At 54.7% G+C, this 18,465-nt stretch overlaps 1 protein-coding gene across 1 annotated transcript; it reads right to left on the bottom strand.

Annotated features, from left to right (window-relative positions):
• Positions 1–4,890: 4,890 nt before the first annotated feature.
• On the bottom strand, positions 4,891–17,289 carry Arhgap8 (Rho GTPase activating protein 8). The gene is made up of 10 exons (XM_090328872.1): positions 17,171–17,289; positions 14,385–14,604; positions 13,753–13,839; positions 11,390–11,488; positions 10,568–10,678; positions 7,747–7,820; positions 7,079–7,156; positions 6,237–6,365; positions 6,002–6,105; positions 4,891–5,389 (listed from the first exon to the last, which is right to left on the bottom strand). Exons 1-10 carry the CDS (start codon positions 17,247–17,249, stop codon positions 5,081–5,083), a joined length of 1,290 nt encoding a protein of 429 aa, XP_090184998.1. The 5' UTR covers positions 17,250–17,289; the 3' UTR covers positions 4,891–5,080.
• Positions 17,290–18,465: the final 1,176 nt, after the last annotated feature.

Raw genomic sequence — 18,465 nt, 5'->3', positions numbered from 1 at the left:
TTGAAAATCTGAACTTGCAACCCTTCTCACTGGGTTTACAGGTGTGAACTTCCACACCAAATAGGTCCCTGTTGTTTACTTATGTTCATTGCTTCTGTGTTGGGATTTACACTGGCCATGGATGGTAGTTTCTTCTTCTCTCTCTTTCTTTCTTTCTTTTTTTCTCTCTTTCTTTCTTTCTTTCTTCTTTCTTTTGGAGTACTAGGGTTTGAACTTAAGGCTTTGTGTGTGCTAGGCAGCTATCTTATCGCTAAGTCACAGTTTAAGTTTTTTGGTTTTTGCACTGGTTATTTTTGAGACAGGGTCTCCCTGCCTGCCTCGCAGTATACCTGGGATGCAATCATCTTGTTTTGTCTTGTTTTGTTTTGTGGCTGTAGTTGAGGTGACAGGTGTGAGCCCTCGCACCAGAATCTTCCATTGAGATGGAGCCTAATGGACTTTTCCTCCGAGCTGGCCTGGAATCCAGATCCTCATGATCTCAGGCTCCCATGTGGTCTGGATGGCAACTGTGAGCCACTGCACCCACCGTACCACAGCGTCCAGCTGGTTTTTTGTTTTGGCCTTGGCGTGGCCTGGAATGACAATCCTGCACAGCTCAGACTTTCACCCGTGAGAAAGAATGACAGCCGGGAGCACTGGCCGTCTGAGCCCCTCTCTTCCCTTTGGGTGAGGCTTTCATGCCGTTTCCCAGGCGTGGACTTGTTAGAGTGGCAGGCATTTGCATGGAACTCAAATTCCATTCTTTCAATATGAACTTCTTGGATTTATATCCAAGTGGGGTTCTTTTTCCTTTTCCAAAAATGTCTATGGGCTAAGTGTTTTCCTAGAGGTCTTTTTTTTTTTTAAATTCTCAATTCTATTCTGTTATGGTCCTTGCTTACTTTTGATTGCTTCCGATTTACAGAGGCTCATTTTGTGATCAAGAGTGTGATCTGTCCTGGTGGGAGCGTCGTGAGCATAGGAACTGATGTCTTCTCGTGCTGTCGGTGTGCCGTTGTGAGTCGTGTGAATAACTGTTCGGTCAGCACACATCTGCTTTATCCCGGCCGTGAACCACAGGCTCGAGCCCATGCCAGCTGCAGCAGCACTGTCTTTGCTTTCCATGCTGGATCCATCGATCTATCATCGATCTATCTATCTATCTATCTATCTATCTATCTATCTATCTATCTATCTAATCTACCTACCTACCTATCTAATCTGCCTACCTATCTACCTACTTATCTAATCTATCTATCTATCATCTATCTATCTATCTATCTATCTATCTATCTATCTATCTATCATCTATCTAATCTACCTATCTACCTAACTATCTAATCTATCTACCTATCTATCTATCATCTATCTAATCTATCATCAATCCATCTATCTAATCTATCATCTATCTACTATCTAATCTATCTATCTATCTATCTATCTATCATCTATCTATCATCTATCTATCTAATCTATCTATCTATCATCAATCCATCCATCTAATCTATCTATCTATCTATCTATCTATCTATCATCTATCTATCATCAATCCGTCTATCTAATCTATCATCTATCTATCTATCTATCTATCTATCTATCTATCTACCTATCCATCCATCTACCTACCCACCCACTTCTGGCTAGTTTGCCAAAGCAGTTGTGCTCATTTGCACCCCACCAACAATCTGGGAGCAGACTGGTGGCCCCAAACATGACCAAGTCCAACTCCAGAGCTGGCCCCGTTTCCCTGTGTCATTCATTGTCCATGGCAGCTGTGGGCTCTGGACAGCCTGCTGAGCCTCTGAGGCGGCTTCCAGCCTCTGTCACTTTCCACAGAAGTGAATGCCCAGACACTCTGCCCTGTGCATCCTGGCAGCAGTGATGTCATGTTGCTGGTGCCGTCTGTCATGGTTTTAGAAAGACTGGTTCCACAGTCACTGCCCTGACGGCTTCCTGCTCTGTGGGCAGGGTGGGGAGCCAGTGGTATCCTACCACTGCTTGCTAATGAAGGGTGGCAGTGCCACCCTCATAGAGCTGTCCCCGAGAGGCCAGGGCAAAGAGCCGCAGGCCAGCGCCGGGACGCCTTTCAGAGTCAGGAAGTTTGCTCTCACCGGCAGCATGTCCCTGTAAAGCTCTGCATAATGCGTGAGCTCTGATTTAATGTCGCTGTTAATTCTGGGGCTCACAATGGTGGGCTCAGGGGAGAGCCATCATTTGTCTCTCTTTCCTTCATGTCCTTTGTGTTTTGCTCTCCTTCTTTCTGGCAATGGACTTCTGCTGTCGTGGTTCTGCACTGGGTGAGTGCAGATGCTTCCCCTGGGAGGGGCGGCTTTTTCTAGTGCTTTGCCCGGGGACCTGGGTTTGGATGCGGGGACCTGCTCAGGCCTAACCATGCTGGGTCTGAGATGGAGGGTTTGGGAGGATGAAAAGAAAGGGAAAGAGAAGGAAGGGAGGGAGGGAGGGAGGGAGGGAGGGAAGTGAGAGGAGTATGGGTTATTCTTATAAATCTAGTTACTCAGAAGGCTAAGATCAGAGGACTGAAGTTCAAGATCAACCCCAGCAGAAAAACATGAAACTCAATCTGCAAAATAACCAGCAAAAAGCAGGACTGGAGGCATGGCTCAAGTAGTAGAGTGAACTGAAGCAAGAGAGCTGAAGAGAGCAAAGCCCTAATTCCAATACTGAGGAGGAAATACATAAAGGAGGAAGACAGAAAGAAGAGGGAGGAAGGAAGAAAGGAAGGGAACATGGGGAAAGGAGGGACCAAAAGAGACATGAGGAAACAACAAATGGAGAAAGAAACCAAGAAAGGAAACAGGACCAGCGGTGCAGCAGAACAGAAAAGAAACGGAGTAACTAACTGTACCTCCACATGGTTGTTCCGGGGAAGAGTTTATTGTAAGAACCAAACCAGATGGAGGTGGCGGTGGAGAGAGATTCTAGAGGGAGAGGTGGGAGAGGAGGCGTGGCCCCAGGGGATGAGGAAGTGACCTCAGAGCTGGGCCCGCCCTCTGCCCCAGGTGCTCCCGTTCCCTGGGTCACATGTGCCAGGGCGGGTCTCTAGAGAGCCACGTGTGTGCGTGGAAGGAACACAGAGGGGAGGGGACGTTATCCCCGTGGACCTGACAGTAGCCACCTGCTTTCATGATGCAGCAAATGGATGTGGTGGCCAGCGTGGCTGTGAGTGACAGGGAGGGTGGGTGAGTGGGCACCGGCCTGTGGCCCTCTCAGAAGACATGGGCAAGGGACGGCCATCCGGGAGGCAGAGTCCGGAAGAGGGGCCCACCTCTGTGCCAACAGGGGCCGCAGCACAAGGCACTGGCGGCCATGGGGGAGGTGCACGTGACAGCCCCCGGGGCACAGGTGGCCACGGAGAGGTCAAAACCCCCTTGAACTCAAAGATCTGGAGAAGGGCGTGAGGTGTGTGCTCGGGACACCCAGGAGCAGAGATGTGAAAGCAACAGACTTCGCTATGACACCTGCGGCACTCGGGTTGACAAACGGTCCTTGCAGACCCCATGGACCCTGGGGGACCAGGAAGCATCCACGCGAGATCCGCGAACCCCTCCACACGGGGGGGGCAGCCCCGCTTTCCTCCCCTTTCTGTGAGCAGACAGGTGACCACAGAGAGGAGGCCACCCTCGTCGCGGCGGAGGATGTGTTCCGGCATGGAGCAGTGCGGCTGCGTGGATCCATGCCACCCTGCCCTCACCAGCTGGGTGGCTTTGCCTGCTCGTTCACTTCCCTGGGCCTTCGGGTCAGGCATCTGGCTTCAGTTGCAGCCTCCCAGGCCTCTCTCTCAACTGGTTTTGAGCTGGGCAGGAGAGGGGTGCTGTTTCTGTGTTGTTCTCTTGAACTTGGGGCGGGGCGGGGGTGCCGTGCCTGAGCTTTCTTGCTCGAGATTGGTGCTCCATCACCTTGAGCCACAGCTCCACTTCCCATTTCTGCTTTTTTTTTTTTCCCCCTGCCAGGGCTGGCTTTGATCCTCAGATCTCATTCTCCTGAGCCACCAGTGCCAGCTGGGAGGTGCTGTTTCCTGGGGCTTCCTTAAGTCCAGGGCCCAACAGGGGTGACCGTCTGTTTGCCTCGCCAGGCAGACAATGGCATTGTGGCCTTCTCAGGCCACAGCACAGAGGGGGCCCTGCAGGAGCGGGTGGCCGTGCTTCACTGGCCACGGCTCTGTGGAGCCCAGAGAGCTGTCCCATCTGGGAAAGGAGAAGTCAAGACGCATTCGGTGAGCAGCCGCCACAGTGCTGTGATGACTTGGTCCATTCCATAGAGTCCAGAACCTCCCTCCCTCCCTCTTTCCCTCCCTCCCTTTCTCTCCTTCCCTCCTTCTCTCCTTCCCTCCTTCTCCCCTTCCCTTCCTTCCAGCCTGCACTTTGCTAAGAGGCACATATGAAATGGAATAATAAAACTTGTTGTTGTGTGTTTTTTTCTCCTTTTCTGCTTTTTACAGGAGGGTAAAGGGAGCGCAGAAGAGGCACAAATGCAGGCACGAACTCCCTAGACATTATAGGGAAAATGAATTTGTGGGCAGGGATGGGATGGGGAAACTGAGGCAAAGCAAAGGAAGGTGTAACCCTGGCCAAAAGGAAATATATGCAGTACCTGAATTGTAAAATATCTTCATAATAAGAATAAAATTATATTGTTTAAAAAAGAAGCTGGAGCCGGGCACCAGTGGCTCATACCTGAAATCCTAGCTACTCAGGAGGCTAAAATCTAAGGATCGAGGTTCAAAGCCAGCTCTGGCAGGAAAGTTGGTGAGCCTTTTATCTCTAATTAACCAACGAACCAGCAAAATGCCAGAAGTGGAGGTGTGGCTCAAGTGGTGGAGCAAAAAAGCCAAGCAAGAGCCTCATGCCCTGAGTTCAAGCCTTAGTCCAGCGTGAGCATGCGTGTACACACACACACAACCAGAATTCAAAATAACCTCACAGACATTTATCGCAGCCTCTACCCTAAGAACACTATGAGAAGGGCCTGCGGGTCAGAAGCGCACGCTCTCTGCTGTAAGTGGGGAGTCTCTCTGGGGCCTGATGGTGGGGCAGCAGAGCAGGGAGCCTGGAGCACACCAGCGTGTGGTGAGCCAAGGATGTCAGCACCTCCCCGCTGCCAGGGGCCGTGGAGGGGGGACAGGCCCAGCCCGGGCCACGGGCCTCCCAGCACATCGGGGCAGCCGGTTGCCCTGTTCACCGGTGTCTGCGGGGCCCGGCGCGCGCTCCCGGGGGGCGTCCGGGGGGTTGAAGATCTTCTCGTAGTACTCGATGAGCAGCTCGGTGAACAGGTTCAGAGGTACCAGCGCGCTCAGGGGCGCGGCGCCCTGCGACGGCCAGATCAGGTTCAGCCCGAACACGCAGGCCAGGTTGGAGCTGCTCATCTTGTTAAAGATGCTTTCCTGGGACACCTGGAAGAGCGCGGCGCGCGCGGAGGTCACGCGTGGGCTGGGAGCGCCAGAGGCCAGGGCAGTGGTGGCCCAGTCCACCCTCACCACCCCTGGGGAGCCGAGGGCTGTGCCATGGGAACAGTAGTGGACTGGGGCCACCTCCCCCTTGGGGCCTCGGAGTCTCCAGCTCTGGCCCTGACTTGTCCCATGGAGTCTCGTTACCCCCTCCCCTTCCACTCGGGGACTCCCCACTCCTGGCCCCCACTTCCGGCCACCTCAGGGATGGGGTTGGGGGGGGCTGTACTGTGTGTTTCTCAGATGAGAGGCAGAGGCCTGGGAGATGGAGCTCTGCCCTGGGTCCTGCGGCTGTGGGTGGCAGAGGACTGACCCAGAGCCCTGGGGGCTCGGGGTGAGCTGGGCTCCATGTCCAGCTCCAGCGGATGTGTTAATCCCTGGAGCCCTGGTCCCGCCACCACGGTGACCTGCTCCCTGCGGGCCACCGTCCATCCACACTGGCTCCCCGCCTGGCCCAGCCTCTGCTCCCTATGGCAAGGGCATGGGTGAAGACAGTGCCAGGAAAGTGACAGTCCTGCCTGGCCGGCGGGCGTGGAGGGCCCGTGCCCTGGCCCTCACCTCATGCAGGAAGCCCATGAGGTAGCGCAGGACGGCGTAGTTGTGCTCTGGAAGGCCCTGCAGGATCCGGCGGCAGTGACTCACACGCAGGCTGCTCTCCACGCCTGCAGACACAGGGCCCGGATGAGCCAGGCTGACCATGCTGGCCAGGGGGCACCGGAGGACCAGGAGGCCTGAGGAGGCTGACCCGCGGGCCTCGCCGGGGAGCCCCAGGCCCCGCCACCCCAGCACGCACCAGTGATGCCCAGGATCTGCTCGTAGGCCTGGAAGGTCAGCAGCGGCTGGGGCAGCTCCCACAGGAATGTCTTCAGGATCACGGCTGGCACGTGGATGTCCCCGTAGAGGTCAAAGTTCACCGGCTTCCCTGCATGCACGGCCCAGGGCTCAGTCCGGGCAGGCTGAGCGCTGCTGGGGGGACCCCTGTCACCTCCTCCCCCCGGATGCTTGGATAACTGCACTCACTGCTGCAGCAGAGGCCAAGAGGATGCAGGCCACATGCCGCCTGGTGAGTGTGTGTGTGTGTGTGTGTGTGTGTGTGCCAGTCCTGAGGCTTGAACTCAGGGCCCAGGCTCTCTATCACTTAAGCCCCAGCCTCACTTGTAGATTTTTGGCGGTAATTAGGTGAGAAGGGTCTTACAGACTTTCCTGCCTGGCCCGGCACTGTGATCCTCAGATCTCAGCCTCTGAGTAGCTGGGACCACCTGCACCCCTGGGTTAGCATTACTTGGGGTTGTCCTCAGCTCCGATGCCAGTCTCCCACGGGAAGGATCTAAGCTGCCAGGAAGGAAAACCACATATCTACCAGGTGGTAAAGTGGCTTCGCGCTGCTGTCTTACCACCTCGGGCTGGAGTCTGGGCAGAGAGCCTCGGACACTTGGTTAGTGGCCCCACCTTGAACTTCTTCAGGGGCTAAGAGGGGGTGGGAGGGCTTTAGGGCCGCAGGGTGGGGGCGGGGCCTAAGTACTGGCAGTGCTGGGCCATGGGTGGGGCCTTGCCATGGTAGGGGGGCTGTGGGGGCAGGGGGCCATGGGCGTGGCCTGGGTGAGGCGGGGCTGTGGGTGGGCCTGGGCTTCTCACCTTGATCGTACAACCTCTGCACCTGGCGGATGGTCTGGGCGCTGGCCGACCTCCGGAACAGGCCCTCGGTGCGGAGCCCTGGCGCGGGAAGAGACATGGGGCATGGCAGAGGTTCCTGTAACACCCAGGGCTTCCAGAAGGTCCTGTGGCCCCTCCTGTGCCTGACAGGATAGCTCTGCAGCCTGGCTCTAGCTCTCTCCACTTCGTTCCTCCTCCTCCCGCGCCTGGAGCCTGGGTGGTCCCCAAACAGGTGACTCCCTACCAGGCCTAGCACCGAAATACCCGCAGGGCCATCAGCGTGTGGGGATGGAGGGAATTCAGAGAGGAAGAGAAAAGCTTTGAAATGACAACCGAGAGAGGAGGTGTGAACACTGGACGCAGGAGCCCTGTGGCGTGTCCACGCACACCAAGCCCACAGAGACAGGGCGCTCCCTGTATACCACAGAGTCACCTCTGCGCATGCTCAGAGAAGGAAATGACCTGCAGGACAGCCAGGGTGCAGAGCCAGACAGACTCAGGGCATGGCTGGAGGCGCTGTGCGCCTGCCCCTCTCGTGGCCACCCCCGTGGGTCCTCCTCCCCAGGTTGTGGGAGGCCCAGGATCTGAGGCAGGCCTTGGAGGAAGGCAGCGTCTACTCACACAAAGGCCCCGGGCAGAGCTGGCCTCACCTTTCTCTCTCAGGTACATCACGGTGAATTTCAGCACGGGCGGGATGAGTTCGCCGTGGTTCTTCTCCTTGAGGCTGCAGGGAGAGAACAGGAAACAGAAGGTTTCTCTTGCTCTGTGGATGATGTGGCAAACGTGAGGCTCCAGGTCCTGACGGGGTTCGGGGCTCCGCACCTCAGCAAGAACAGCACCACGGCACTGTGTGGCTAGAGGCCGAAAGAACGGAGATGACAGCTCCACACTCCAGGCTGAGTGTGGTTCAGGGAAGGCAGAGGAAGGCCCAGAGGCATCAGAGGGCCTGGCTGCGGGGGGACCCCATGAGCCCTGGGCTGGGGGTGGTTCAGTGGAAACCACTTGACAAAGGGTCTCACAGACTCTCTTGCACAAGCTGGCTTCAAACCGTGATCCTCAGATCTCAGCCTCCTCAGAAGCTGGGATTACAGATGGGTGCCCGGCACACAGTGAGACTTAAGTCCTCTACGACCAGAGGAACAGAACGGAAAGCCCAGGAGTGAGCCCTCAGCTCTAAGGTCAGGTACGTGACTGCCAGAGCTCTCAGGTGGGGAGAGAATCGTGATTTCAACAGATGGCTGACATAGGTGCAGAAGAACCTAGCCAAGCCCTACTGTACATCGCAGAGACCTAAAGCTGAGACGTGTCTTAAGAAACTGCAAGCAGGAAGTGGCTCAAGGGGTAGAGCGCTCGCTGAAGAGTTCCGGGACAGCACCCAGGCCCAGACCAGAGATCAAGCCCCACAAAAAAGAAAAGAAAGTATAGGCAGGGCACCAGTGGCCCAAACTGTAACCCTAGTTACCCCAGTGCAGGGGTCAGGAGGAACACAGTTCAAGGCCAGCTTGGTCAGGAAGTTCAGACCCACGCTCGACAGAAGTGCTCACAAGACCTCATCGCCACAGGTAAAGCTGGGTGCATTTATGTGCCTGTGTACGTGTGTGTGTACTGCAGGTGTGTGTGGATAGATGTGCATGTGTGCACACACGTGTGATTGTATCCCACGCAGCATCCTGGCCACGTGAGCTGGCGGGCAAGGTCTCAGCTCCCACTCACTCTCACCTTGCCAGCTTTAGCCACCCAGTCCATGGCGAGAGCATTCGTGCTTCGGAACTGAAATCAGCAAATTAACATTCGTGACTAGGATTTGGTTATGAATTTTAATGACTTTCACTCATTTGTAGTCCAAACAAATTACATATGTGGTGCTTTATTTAATATGTTTACTGCCATTTTAGTATAGTTATTGGCAGTGCAATAGCATAAAATATTAATTTAAGGGGCAATCACGTGGACTGTCTCGTAAAGCTGTACAAAAGGCCTTCAGTGATGGGCCAATGTCTCCTCCATTCCCTAGAGAGATGACACACCATTTTTGTGTTTGAGTATGTGAAGCTGGGTTTGAACCAGGGGCTTGTGCATGCTAAGTGCACACTGTACCACTGATTCACACCCCACCAGGCCTTGTTGCCTTAACGGCTAATTTTTTTTTTTTAGTATCTCTACTGAGGGTTGAACTTAGGTTCTTATTCTTTTGTTTGGCTTTTTGCTCAAGGTTGGCTCTCTACCACTTGATCCACTCCTCCACCTCCAATCTCTTGGCTTTGTCTGTCTCCTGAGTAGCTAGGATTACAGGTGTGAACCACCAATGCCAGGCCTCATCATCATCATTATTATTATTATTATTATTATTATTATTTTGTGCCAGTCCTGGTGCTTGAACTCACTATTCCTGAGCTTCTTTTGCTCAAAGCGCACGCCACCACTTGAGCTGCAGCACTACTTCTGGCTTTTTCTGTGTACATGGTACTGAGGAATTGAACACAGGTCTTCTTCCTGCATGCCAGGAGAGCATTCTACCACTAGGCCACACTCCCAGGCCCCAGGCTGCACTTCTTCAATCCATTCGATGAGAATTAGAAGTGGCTCTGAAGGATGCTGCAGACACAGCCAGGCTCGGGGGGAGCCTCCAGACAGAGGGACTGAGGATATGGTTCCTGGCTTGCCCCGGAACACTGCAGCCACCAGAGCAGCACTGACCCAGCAGAACCACACCACGGTGCCTGGTGTGGCACAGAGGCCTCAGAACTGTAGGGAAAACCATTTCTCAAGGGTCATGACAGCTGTGAGGCCCCAGTGCCCCAAGAGGGGCCTGCAGTCACTGCAGGTGTCTGCACTGTCAGTCATTTGTCAATAGTGCTGGGTAAAGAGTGACACTTGGAAAAGGACAGGCTTGTGGCATGAAGACAGGGAAAGGATGGAGAAAGACCATCTGCTTGATAGCAGTTTGTGCTCCAGATACATCTGGGGACAAACTGAAAAATACCAAAAGCAAAATGGCTTTTAACCTAGGTCAAACAAAAAACTACCAAAAGAAAAATTAAAAAACAAAACAAGATTAAAGATCACATGAGAAATAAGGAAGCAAGCAGAAGCAGAAGAGAGGCAAGGAGAGGAGGATTGAGCTCAAGGTCCTGGGGCCACCATGAGAAGTCATGAGGCACCATTCTGAGGCAGCAGCTGGGGTCTCCAGGTTTTAGTGGCTCGTGCTTCCTGCCTCTGGCAGACACGGTGCCAGGTACCTGGAGAGGATGGCAGTGCCCTGGCACCTGGCCCTTCCTCTTGCTTGGATACCCCATATCTGGTGCTCCACCATGGGTCACGCCGGAACCTCTCATGGTGAATCAGCTGACTGCCAGCCAAGGCCAGGAGAGCGAGGTGGACTCAGCCACAGGCTCCCTCCCAGGCCCAGGGACAGACACTGAGATGGCACGAGGCCCCAGGGGCCGGGAGCAGCTGTCTGTGCTCACTTACTATTGCAGGCTGACCCCAAACTGCTGCGTGGGCAGCGGGGGCCTTGGGGGCGGCGTCCTGGCGGGAGGGGACGGGAGGCCTTTGTGTAGTGTCTGAAGCTTCTCGTCGTACCTGTAGGCACAGCACAGACAGGTCATTCCCTGGAAGCCTTCGGGGATTTCTCCTCTACACAGCCGTCACTGACTGTGATGGGTACTAGCTTGGGGTCTAGTGAGGGCTGGGGCCACATTCCTGCCCCCCTCTCCCCTTTTTCCCTCTCCTCTCATGAGACCTAACCCCAGAGGGACTCAACTCCCCACTCCCTGAAAGGTCTCAGCTGGTGTGTGCACTGTGGCAGGGTTCTGCCCCTTTAGAGAGATGTGCTCTCACTCTCCAGAGACTCCGCTGTCCTGTGTGCCCTGACACGTCCTAGGGCCACAGTTGCTCGCTGTTTTCCTGGTCCTGCGCTTCACCGGGAACGACAGTGATGACCCCTTCCGCAGAACCCCGGCAGGATGCGTTCCAGACCCCTCACCCTGCGAATCTACTGCTCAGCGGCAGACAGAGTGTACAGCGAGGCGGCCACTGCAGTCACCACATCAGGCTAGGTTTTTAATCAGGGCTGCCAGCAAAGCAGCCATCTGGGGCACTGCCTAGGCGGCTCCTTCTCCCGGCCTCACCAGCCTCATCTTTTAAGTCCCAGCTTTGTGGATGCTGCAGATGTCAGGACCAGATCTGGCAGAGCACGCACATGGTGTGCAAGTCAACACGAAGGGGAACAGGGCCCAGGGGCGTCAGGCTGGGCGTCCTCGGGCCCCGCGTGGCCGGGGCGGCAGCACTCACCGCAGGACTTCCGGGGGAATGGGCAGCTGGTCACACTGGAGGTGCTCCCGGAGCTCGCTCAAGCGGTTGAAATAGGTTACTTTTTTCCCAAATTTGTGACTGAGAAAGGAAAAGCAGGAGGATAAGGCAGTTAGGCAGAATGGAGGGGCGGGGGGCGCGGCAGGAGGTCTGTGGGAGATGCCTCATTTTTCCTATTAGGGAGCCATAAACACTGACATGCGTAAACTCAAAACATCACAGACTCCAGGCACGCACAGAATCTGTGAGGCTTCAACTCCCCGGGAGAGGCTCATCTGCATAAAAACACCTGCCTCCAATAGTATCCCTCCCTGAGAGGCTCATCTGCATAAAAACACCTGCCTCCAATAGTATCCCTCCCTGAGAGGCTCATCTGCATAAAAACACCTGCCTCCAATAGCAGCCTCCCTGAGATGCTCATCTGCATAAAAGCATCTCCTTGACTAGCACAGAGGACTCAGACAGAATGTGCTGGGATCAGAAGGCTGGATGACTGGAGCCAGCCTGCCCAGGGCAGCTGCTGTGGTTTCTGGGTATGTGGGGACTTTGCATCCGCCCAGCTCCCCTCAGAGGCAAAAGACTAAACAAGATCCCCTGGAGACCCTACTTCTCTGACCCTAGTCAGGGCCCCAGGCCTTCCAGACAGCGAGCACTCCCACCTAGGCCAGGCAGAAAGACAACAAATTAATTCCCACGCCCTCCCTGCATTCCACTTATTCTGGTTATTAATGGGCTCAGTTTTGTCTTTCGCCAATTCACTCATTTTTATTTAATTTTCTTTCCAACAGTATTATTTCCCTCGTCAATATATTTAATATATGCTGGTCTGAGTGCAGGTAAAGAATTGCAGTCAGCCGGGAGTTTGGCCTAGTGGTAGAGTGCTTGCCTAAGCATGCACAAAGACCCAGGTTCGATTCCTTGGTACCACATACATAGAAAAGCTGGAAGTGGTGCTGTGTGTGATTCAAGTGGCAGAGTGCTGGCCTTGAGGAAAGAGCCCAAGGACAGTGCTCAGGCCCTCAGTTCAAGCTCCAGGACTGGCAAAAAAAAAAAAAAAAAGAAAAGAATTGCAGTTACCATAGAAACAATGTGAGGTACTGACCAAAAATCAAATCTATTTTGTCACTGTTGCAAGTCTGGACCTATTTGTATATTTTCAGTGTTACACACACACACACACACACACACACACACACACACACTCTGCATGCACTGGCTCCCCCTTGTGGACAAGGGATAATCCATTGGCATGCAAGGTGGCTTTTTCCCCAGGGTTATGCCATCACTGAAGGCTGGGGCTGCAGAAAAGCCCCCAAACCACCCTGAGCCTGAGGCCAGAGGCCAGGTCCTTCCAGGGTCCCTACACTAGTCTGTTGACCCTGAGAAACGCACAGCAGGACCCCATCCAGGAGTCTTAGCATTGTTCTGTGCTCAAAGGCAAGCCCCACACAGAAAAAGAACAGCAAAGGCGCAGCAGGTGGCCTGCCAGCAGCAGTGACAGACTTGTTCCTTGTTCCAGAACTCCTCCCCAAACAAGGTCTGAGCTCATAGTGAACCAGAACCATGCAACCAGAACCCTGCTTGTTTGCTGTGTGACCTGAGGAAAGCTGCACAACCTCTCTGAGCACACCCTGTGTCCCCAGGTCCCTACTTAACATCGGTACCCCAAAGATGGCTGATGTGGTATCTTCCCATGGCATGCCGATGGCATGCAAAACATGTCCTGCCTTTCACCATGACTCTTTGCCTGTCCTGTAGGGGCCACTGAGTACCCCTGGCATGAGGAACCCCTGGTGTTTGGTCCTGGGCAAGCCTCCAGCTCTGTGTGGGCTGCTGTCAGGGTTTCAAATTCACATACCACGTGCACACTTGTAAATCCAAGCCCTGGGGCTTGAACTCAGTGCCTGGGTGCTGTCCCTTAGCTTTTTCTGCTCAAGGCTGGTACTCACTACTTGAGCTACATCTCCATGTTGGCCTTTTGCTTTTTTAAATTGGTGTCTCATGGAATTTTCCTGCCCAGGCTGACTTCAAACCTCATCCCCGGATGAGGTTTAAGTTTAAGGTTTTGAGTTCAAGACGACAGCCTATGGCCCTGAACTTAAGCCCCAGGACCAGCATAAATAAGTAAGCAGAAAAACAACATAGTAGGTGCAATCCCTCACAGGTGTCATGGGCTGGCACGCCTGTGCCGTTGCCATTCAACATGGCATGGGCCCTCCTGTGAGACAGTGCAGGCCTCGGGGTGCGCAGGGCAGGGGAGGATAGGTTCCCCAATCGAGGGACAGAGGCTGGATGGGGTATCACGGGGCCCCTGTGCCCCTGGGGTCCCAGCTGGCAGCACACACCTGATGAGCGGTTTGAAGATGCCCCAGAGCACCTTGATAAAGCTGGTGGGGTGAACCACGTACAGTGCCTTCAGGTTCTTCTTGTACCTGAGGAGGAGGCGGGAGATGCAGTCAGGCCCGCGGGGCTCAGACACCCTGGCCCCATGTCCTCCACCTGCATCTCAGGAGGATCCAGCTAGGGATGGGGAACAGAAAACAACAGTTCAAACTCAGAGAAGACCCCGGACCCCCCCTCTCCCACCCCTGGCACCCCCACAGCCTGAGGGCACCTGGCTGAAAAGGACGCCCACCGGGGCCTTCCCAAAACCCCTCAGCCAGGGCAACACTCAGGGAGGGCACTGTGTGGCCCAGTACAAACCTAAATGCCAGGCAGGGGTGTCAGGCCACGCCAGGGCAGGGCACGGGGCTTCTTCCCATCCTTCCCTCTCTCCTGCCTGACTTCCCAGTCCCCTATTCTGACAGGGTCTCTTGGGCCCTGCAGGGAGCCCTAGCCCAGAGAGCCTCACCACCACCCCCCTTCCCGGGGAGAGGTCGGCACCCTGACTACTGGCACGGAGAGCTTCCAGAACCTTCCCTGCCTGTACCACAGCCCCCTCCCACCATGCCTGCCCCCGGGGGTCGGGGCCACCCACTTCCGGTCGAACTCCTTGTAGGCGCCCTGGAGCCAGCGCAGGGACGGCTTGTTCTGGCTGCTGAGGCCGTGGTGGAAGTAGACGATGGTGTAGTCCTTCTCCACGTGCCGGTCCAGCGTGTACTTCAGGTACTCCAGCAGCCGCTGGTGGTTCAGCTGGTGCGACGGCGGCAGCCGGCAGCAGCTGAAGGTGACCACGCATCTCCCCAGGTGGTCGTCCCCTGCGAGGCCGGGCCGGTGTGAGCCTGGGGCCGCCTCCCGGCCTGGCCTCCGTGTCCGGGAGGGTCGAGGGGCCACACTGGATCCCTGGGCCCCTGGGGTGGGGACCAGCAGACTCGGCCCCGCCCCGCCCCGGGTGTGGGCGGCTATGCCGAGGGGCGTGGCCCGAGGCACCCAATCACGGTGGAGAGGGCGTGGCCCGCGGGGCCCAACCACCGCAGGGGCGTGGCCTGGAGCACCCAATCACGGCGGAGAGGGCGGGGCCCGCGGGGCCCAATCACAGCAGGGGCGTGGCCTGGGAGCCTAGTCTAGGAGGAGAGGGGCCATGGCGCCCGCCCTGGGCGCCGTCCACTTGAGCCATGGCTCAGCCAGGGTCTTAGCGTATGCCAGGCAAGCAAGCACTCTACCACTAGGCCACACTCCTGGCGCAGGACACCATGAGGTCCTCAGGATGGCACCCAGGCTCCTCAGCTTGGACCCTCCTCACAGAAGACTCCTGTGCTCTCTAGTCCCAGGACCCTCAACAACAGGGCACGTGTGTGTGTGTGTGTGTGTGTGTGTGTGTGTGTGTGAACTCAGGGCCTCACACTCTCACTTAGCTTTTTCACTCAAGGCTGCTGCTGGATGCTTGAGCTACAGCTCCACTTCTGGGTTTTTGCTGGTTAACTGGAGGCAAGAGATTCTGCCTGGGCTGGCTTCAAACACAATCAGATTCCCACCTCTGGAGCTGCTGGGATCGCAGGTATGAGCACTGGAGCCAGGCCACAGGATCAGATTTAAAGGAGTCTAAGGAAGATGGAGCAGCTGCTCCCCAGGTGCCAGGTATATTTCAGGGGTTCAGTGTGGGGGGCACAGATTGCACTGGAGACCATAGACCAGTCCTGCCACACCTAAGCCTCTTCTGGGCAGGGCTGCCCTTGGCTGGCTGGCCCTTGAGTGGTCCTCAGGGAAGGGGTGTGGCACAGTGGGCTAGAGTCCCACCCCAAACAACTCATGCCCACATGGACCAAAGAACCCACAGGACTTGGAGCTGGTTAGCTGGCATCAGTGAGACCATCCTGGGTGTGGGTGGCCCTGCTGCAGGACAGCTGAGCAACAGAGGGGACCAGAGTGACACAACCACAAGCCCAGGGCCACCAGAGGGCTGAGAAGTGGCCAGGGGTATTTCTTCCTGAGTGCCCAGGAGCCAGCCCCATCTCCACCTTGGTTGTGTACTTCTGGCATCCTAAGCACAGCATCTACTGTTTCAAGCTCTTCAGTTTGTGGAAGTTCATGCCACAGCCTTGGGGGAGAAGGACTTGAATAAAGGCTTCTTATTAAAGTTACTTCTATCCAGGCACCAGTGGCTCACCCCTGTAACCCTAGCTACTAAGGTAGCTAAGAGATCTGAAGATTGCTGCTCAAGCCAGCCTGGGCAAAAAGAGTTTGTGACATCCTTATCTTTAATAATCAGCAAAAGCTAGAAATGTGGCAAACTATGGCTCAAATGGTAGCGCACCAGCCTTGAGCTGAAAAAGAGAAGCAAGAGCACAAGGCTTTTGAGTTCAAGCCCCAGTGTAAGCACATACACACAGCACCACCACCACCAACAACAACAGCAACACTTTGGCTGAATTATATCTGTCCTTAATGACTGCAGATTGATTATAAAAGGAGAGGTCTGAGAGGTTCAGAGTTGTCAGAGGCCCATACCCCCCAGTCAACTTTGTGTCTCCAGCCCTCTCCCAAGCCCCCAGCCACATGGCGAGTCTTTCTGACAGCACCTGCACCCCAAGTGAGCACGAGTCTGCTAGATAGCCATCATGAATGCAAAGACAGCACCTCCCCCAATTCCAAGGACTTAGCCACAGGGACAGAGCCATCTGGGATGTACAGGATGGGGCGGGGGGGGGGCAGGATCCTGTACCCACTCATGTCAGCCACACAGGAGCCCCCCTGCATCACTGGTACCCGGCTGTATTATATTATTTTCATACTAACTATAAAATTCCTAGCCAGGAGCTGGTGGCTCATGCCTGGATCTTAACTACTCAGGAGGCTGAGATTTGAGGATCATGGTTCAAAGCCGGTCAGTCAAAAAAGTCCTTATGGAGATAAGAAAGACTCTTATCTCCAGTAAACTGCTTTAAAAAAAAAAGCCAGAAATAGAGCTGTGGCTCAGGTGGTAGAGTGGTAGCCTTCGAGCAAAAGAAGCTCGGGGAGAGTGCCCAGGGCTAGAGTCAGACCCAGGCTCAGACCCAAGCTTAGACCCACACCCGGGCCCAGATAGGAGTTTCTGCCAATTATGCTTTGCCACACCCCAAAAATGACTTGCAGAGCAAGGAAGTTCTCCAAAACCTCAAACTCTGCTGAGCTTCCATTTGGCCAAACACACACCACTAGTTATCATAAGATGAGCAACATATCAAGACATGAGGGAAGAGTCCGTGGACGTCCTGCCCAGGCTGGCTTTGAACCACAATCCTCAGCTCACAGCCTCCCGAGTAGCCGGGATGACAGGCGTGCACCAGCAGCACTGGGCACCTCTGTAAGAGTCCAGCTCTCACGCTGTCCTGATGGGACACCTACCAGCCACCTGCAGGATGCCATGTCTGGCCACGTCGTAAAATGGGTGGCTGAGGCTCAGCGCAGGGTCCTGGCCCGCCATGGTCACCGCTGAGGGTCTGCAACAACGCACAATGCCGCTCGGCTCCCTGCAGCCCTGCAGCAGACACAAAGTTAGAGGTCAGGTGTATGCACAAGCTAGGACAGGAAAGAGAGCAGAGGGGCTCCCCTGGACCCTTGCACAAGCCTGCCTCCCAGCTGGCACCAGTGGCTCATGCCTGGAAACCTAGCCACGCAGGAAGCTGAGATCTTACAATCAAGGTTGGAAAAAAGCCAGCTAAGCAGGAAACTCCATGAGAGCCTTATTTCCAATTAACCACCACAGAAGCAGGAAGTGGAGCTGCAGCCCAGGCGGTAGAGCACCAGATGAGCTTAACAGCTTATACACAGCGCCCAGGTCCTGAGTTCAAGTCCTAGAATAGGGGAAGAGAGGGGGAGGGAGGGAGAGGAGATCACTTTGAAAAAATTAAAACTGGGTCTGGGAGTTTGGCCTAGTGGTAGAGAGCTTGCCTAGCAAGCACGAAAACCTGGGTTCGATTCCTTAGTATCATGTACATAGAAAAAGCCAGAAGTTCCAAGACATGTGAAAGGGTATCAATGTATGTGAATTAATGCACCTTCTATCTGGCAAATATCATGTAACCCTCTTATTAATTACAATAAAAAAATATTTAAAAAAAAAGAAAAAATTAAAACTGGAGCAGCAGAGGGAGAACACATGCAGCAGACTGTGTGGAAAATGAACTACACAACTTGTGGATTGGGACAGGAGGGAAAACTGGGAGAGGGGGGGGTAGGGGTGACATTGTCCAAGAGGAATAGACTCTGCCTGATTTATGTAACTGTAACCCCACTATACTAATAATAATTAATTTAAAAGACGGGTGTGGTGGCTCACATTTGTAATCCTAGCTTCTCAGGAAGCTGAAATCTGAGGATTGAGGTTCAAAGCCAGCCTGGGCACTAAAGAACCTGAGACTCTTATCTCCAGTTAATCTCTAGAAAAGGAGAAGTGGGGCTTGGCTCAAGAGTAGGGTGGTAGCCTTGAGCTGAAGAGCTCAGGGACAGCGTCCAGGCCGAGTCCAAGCCAAAACAACAACAACAAAACCCTAATAATTTAAAAAGACAATAGTCAAATGTGACTGCAGCTCTGCCCCTTGCATGCTGTGTGATGCAGCTGTGAGCCTGGGGATGTAGGATAGCGTCTTGGGAATCACCTCCACCATGGAAGAGCAGCCTGCCAGCTGAGCCTCTACACC

Source organism: Megascapheus bottae, chromosome 2, assembly GCF_031878675.1.
Source record: "Megascapheus bottae isolate mThoBot1 chromosome 2, mThoBot2.hap1, whole genome shotgun sequence".
NCBI lineage: Eukaryota > Metazoa > Chordata > Mammalia > Rodentia > Geomyidae > Megascapheus > Megascapheus bottae.
Note: the sequence above shows the minus strand (reverse complement) of the source record. Positions and strands in the feature narration are given on the sequence as shown.

What these genes read in the sequence shown, in the direction of transcription:
- Arhgap8 (XM_090328872.1), bottom strand. Translation starts at nt 17,249, where the DNA reads ATGGCGGGCCAGGACCCTGCGCTGAGCCTCAGCCACCCATTTTACGAC. An exon ending in TACAAGGAGTTCGACCGGAA is followed by an intron (nt 13,840 to 14,384) that starts GTGGGTGGCCCC and finishes CCTCCTCCTCAG; the next exon opens with GTACAAGAAGAACCTGAAGG. An exon ending in GCAGAGGTTGTACGATCAAG is followed by an intron (nt 6,366 to 7,078) that starts GTGAGAAGCCCA and finishes CCGTGCATGCAG; the next exon opens with GGAAGCCGGTGAACTTTGAC.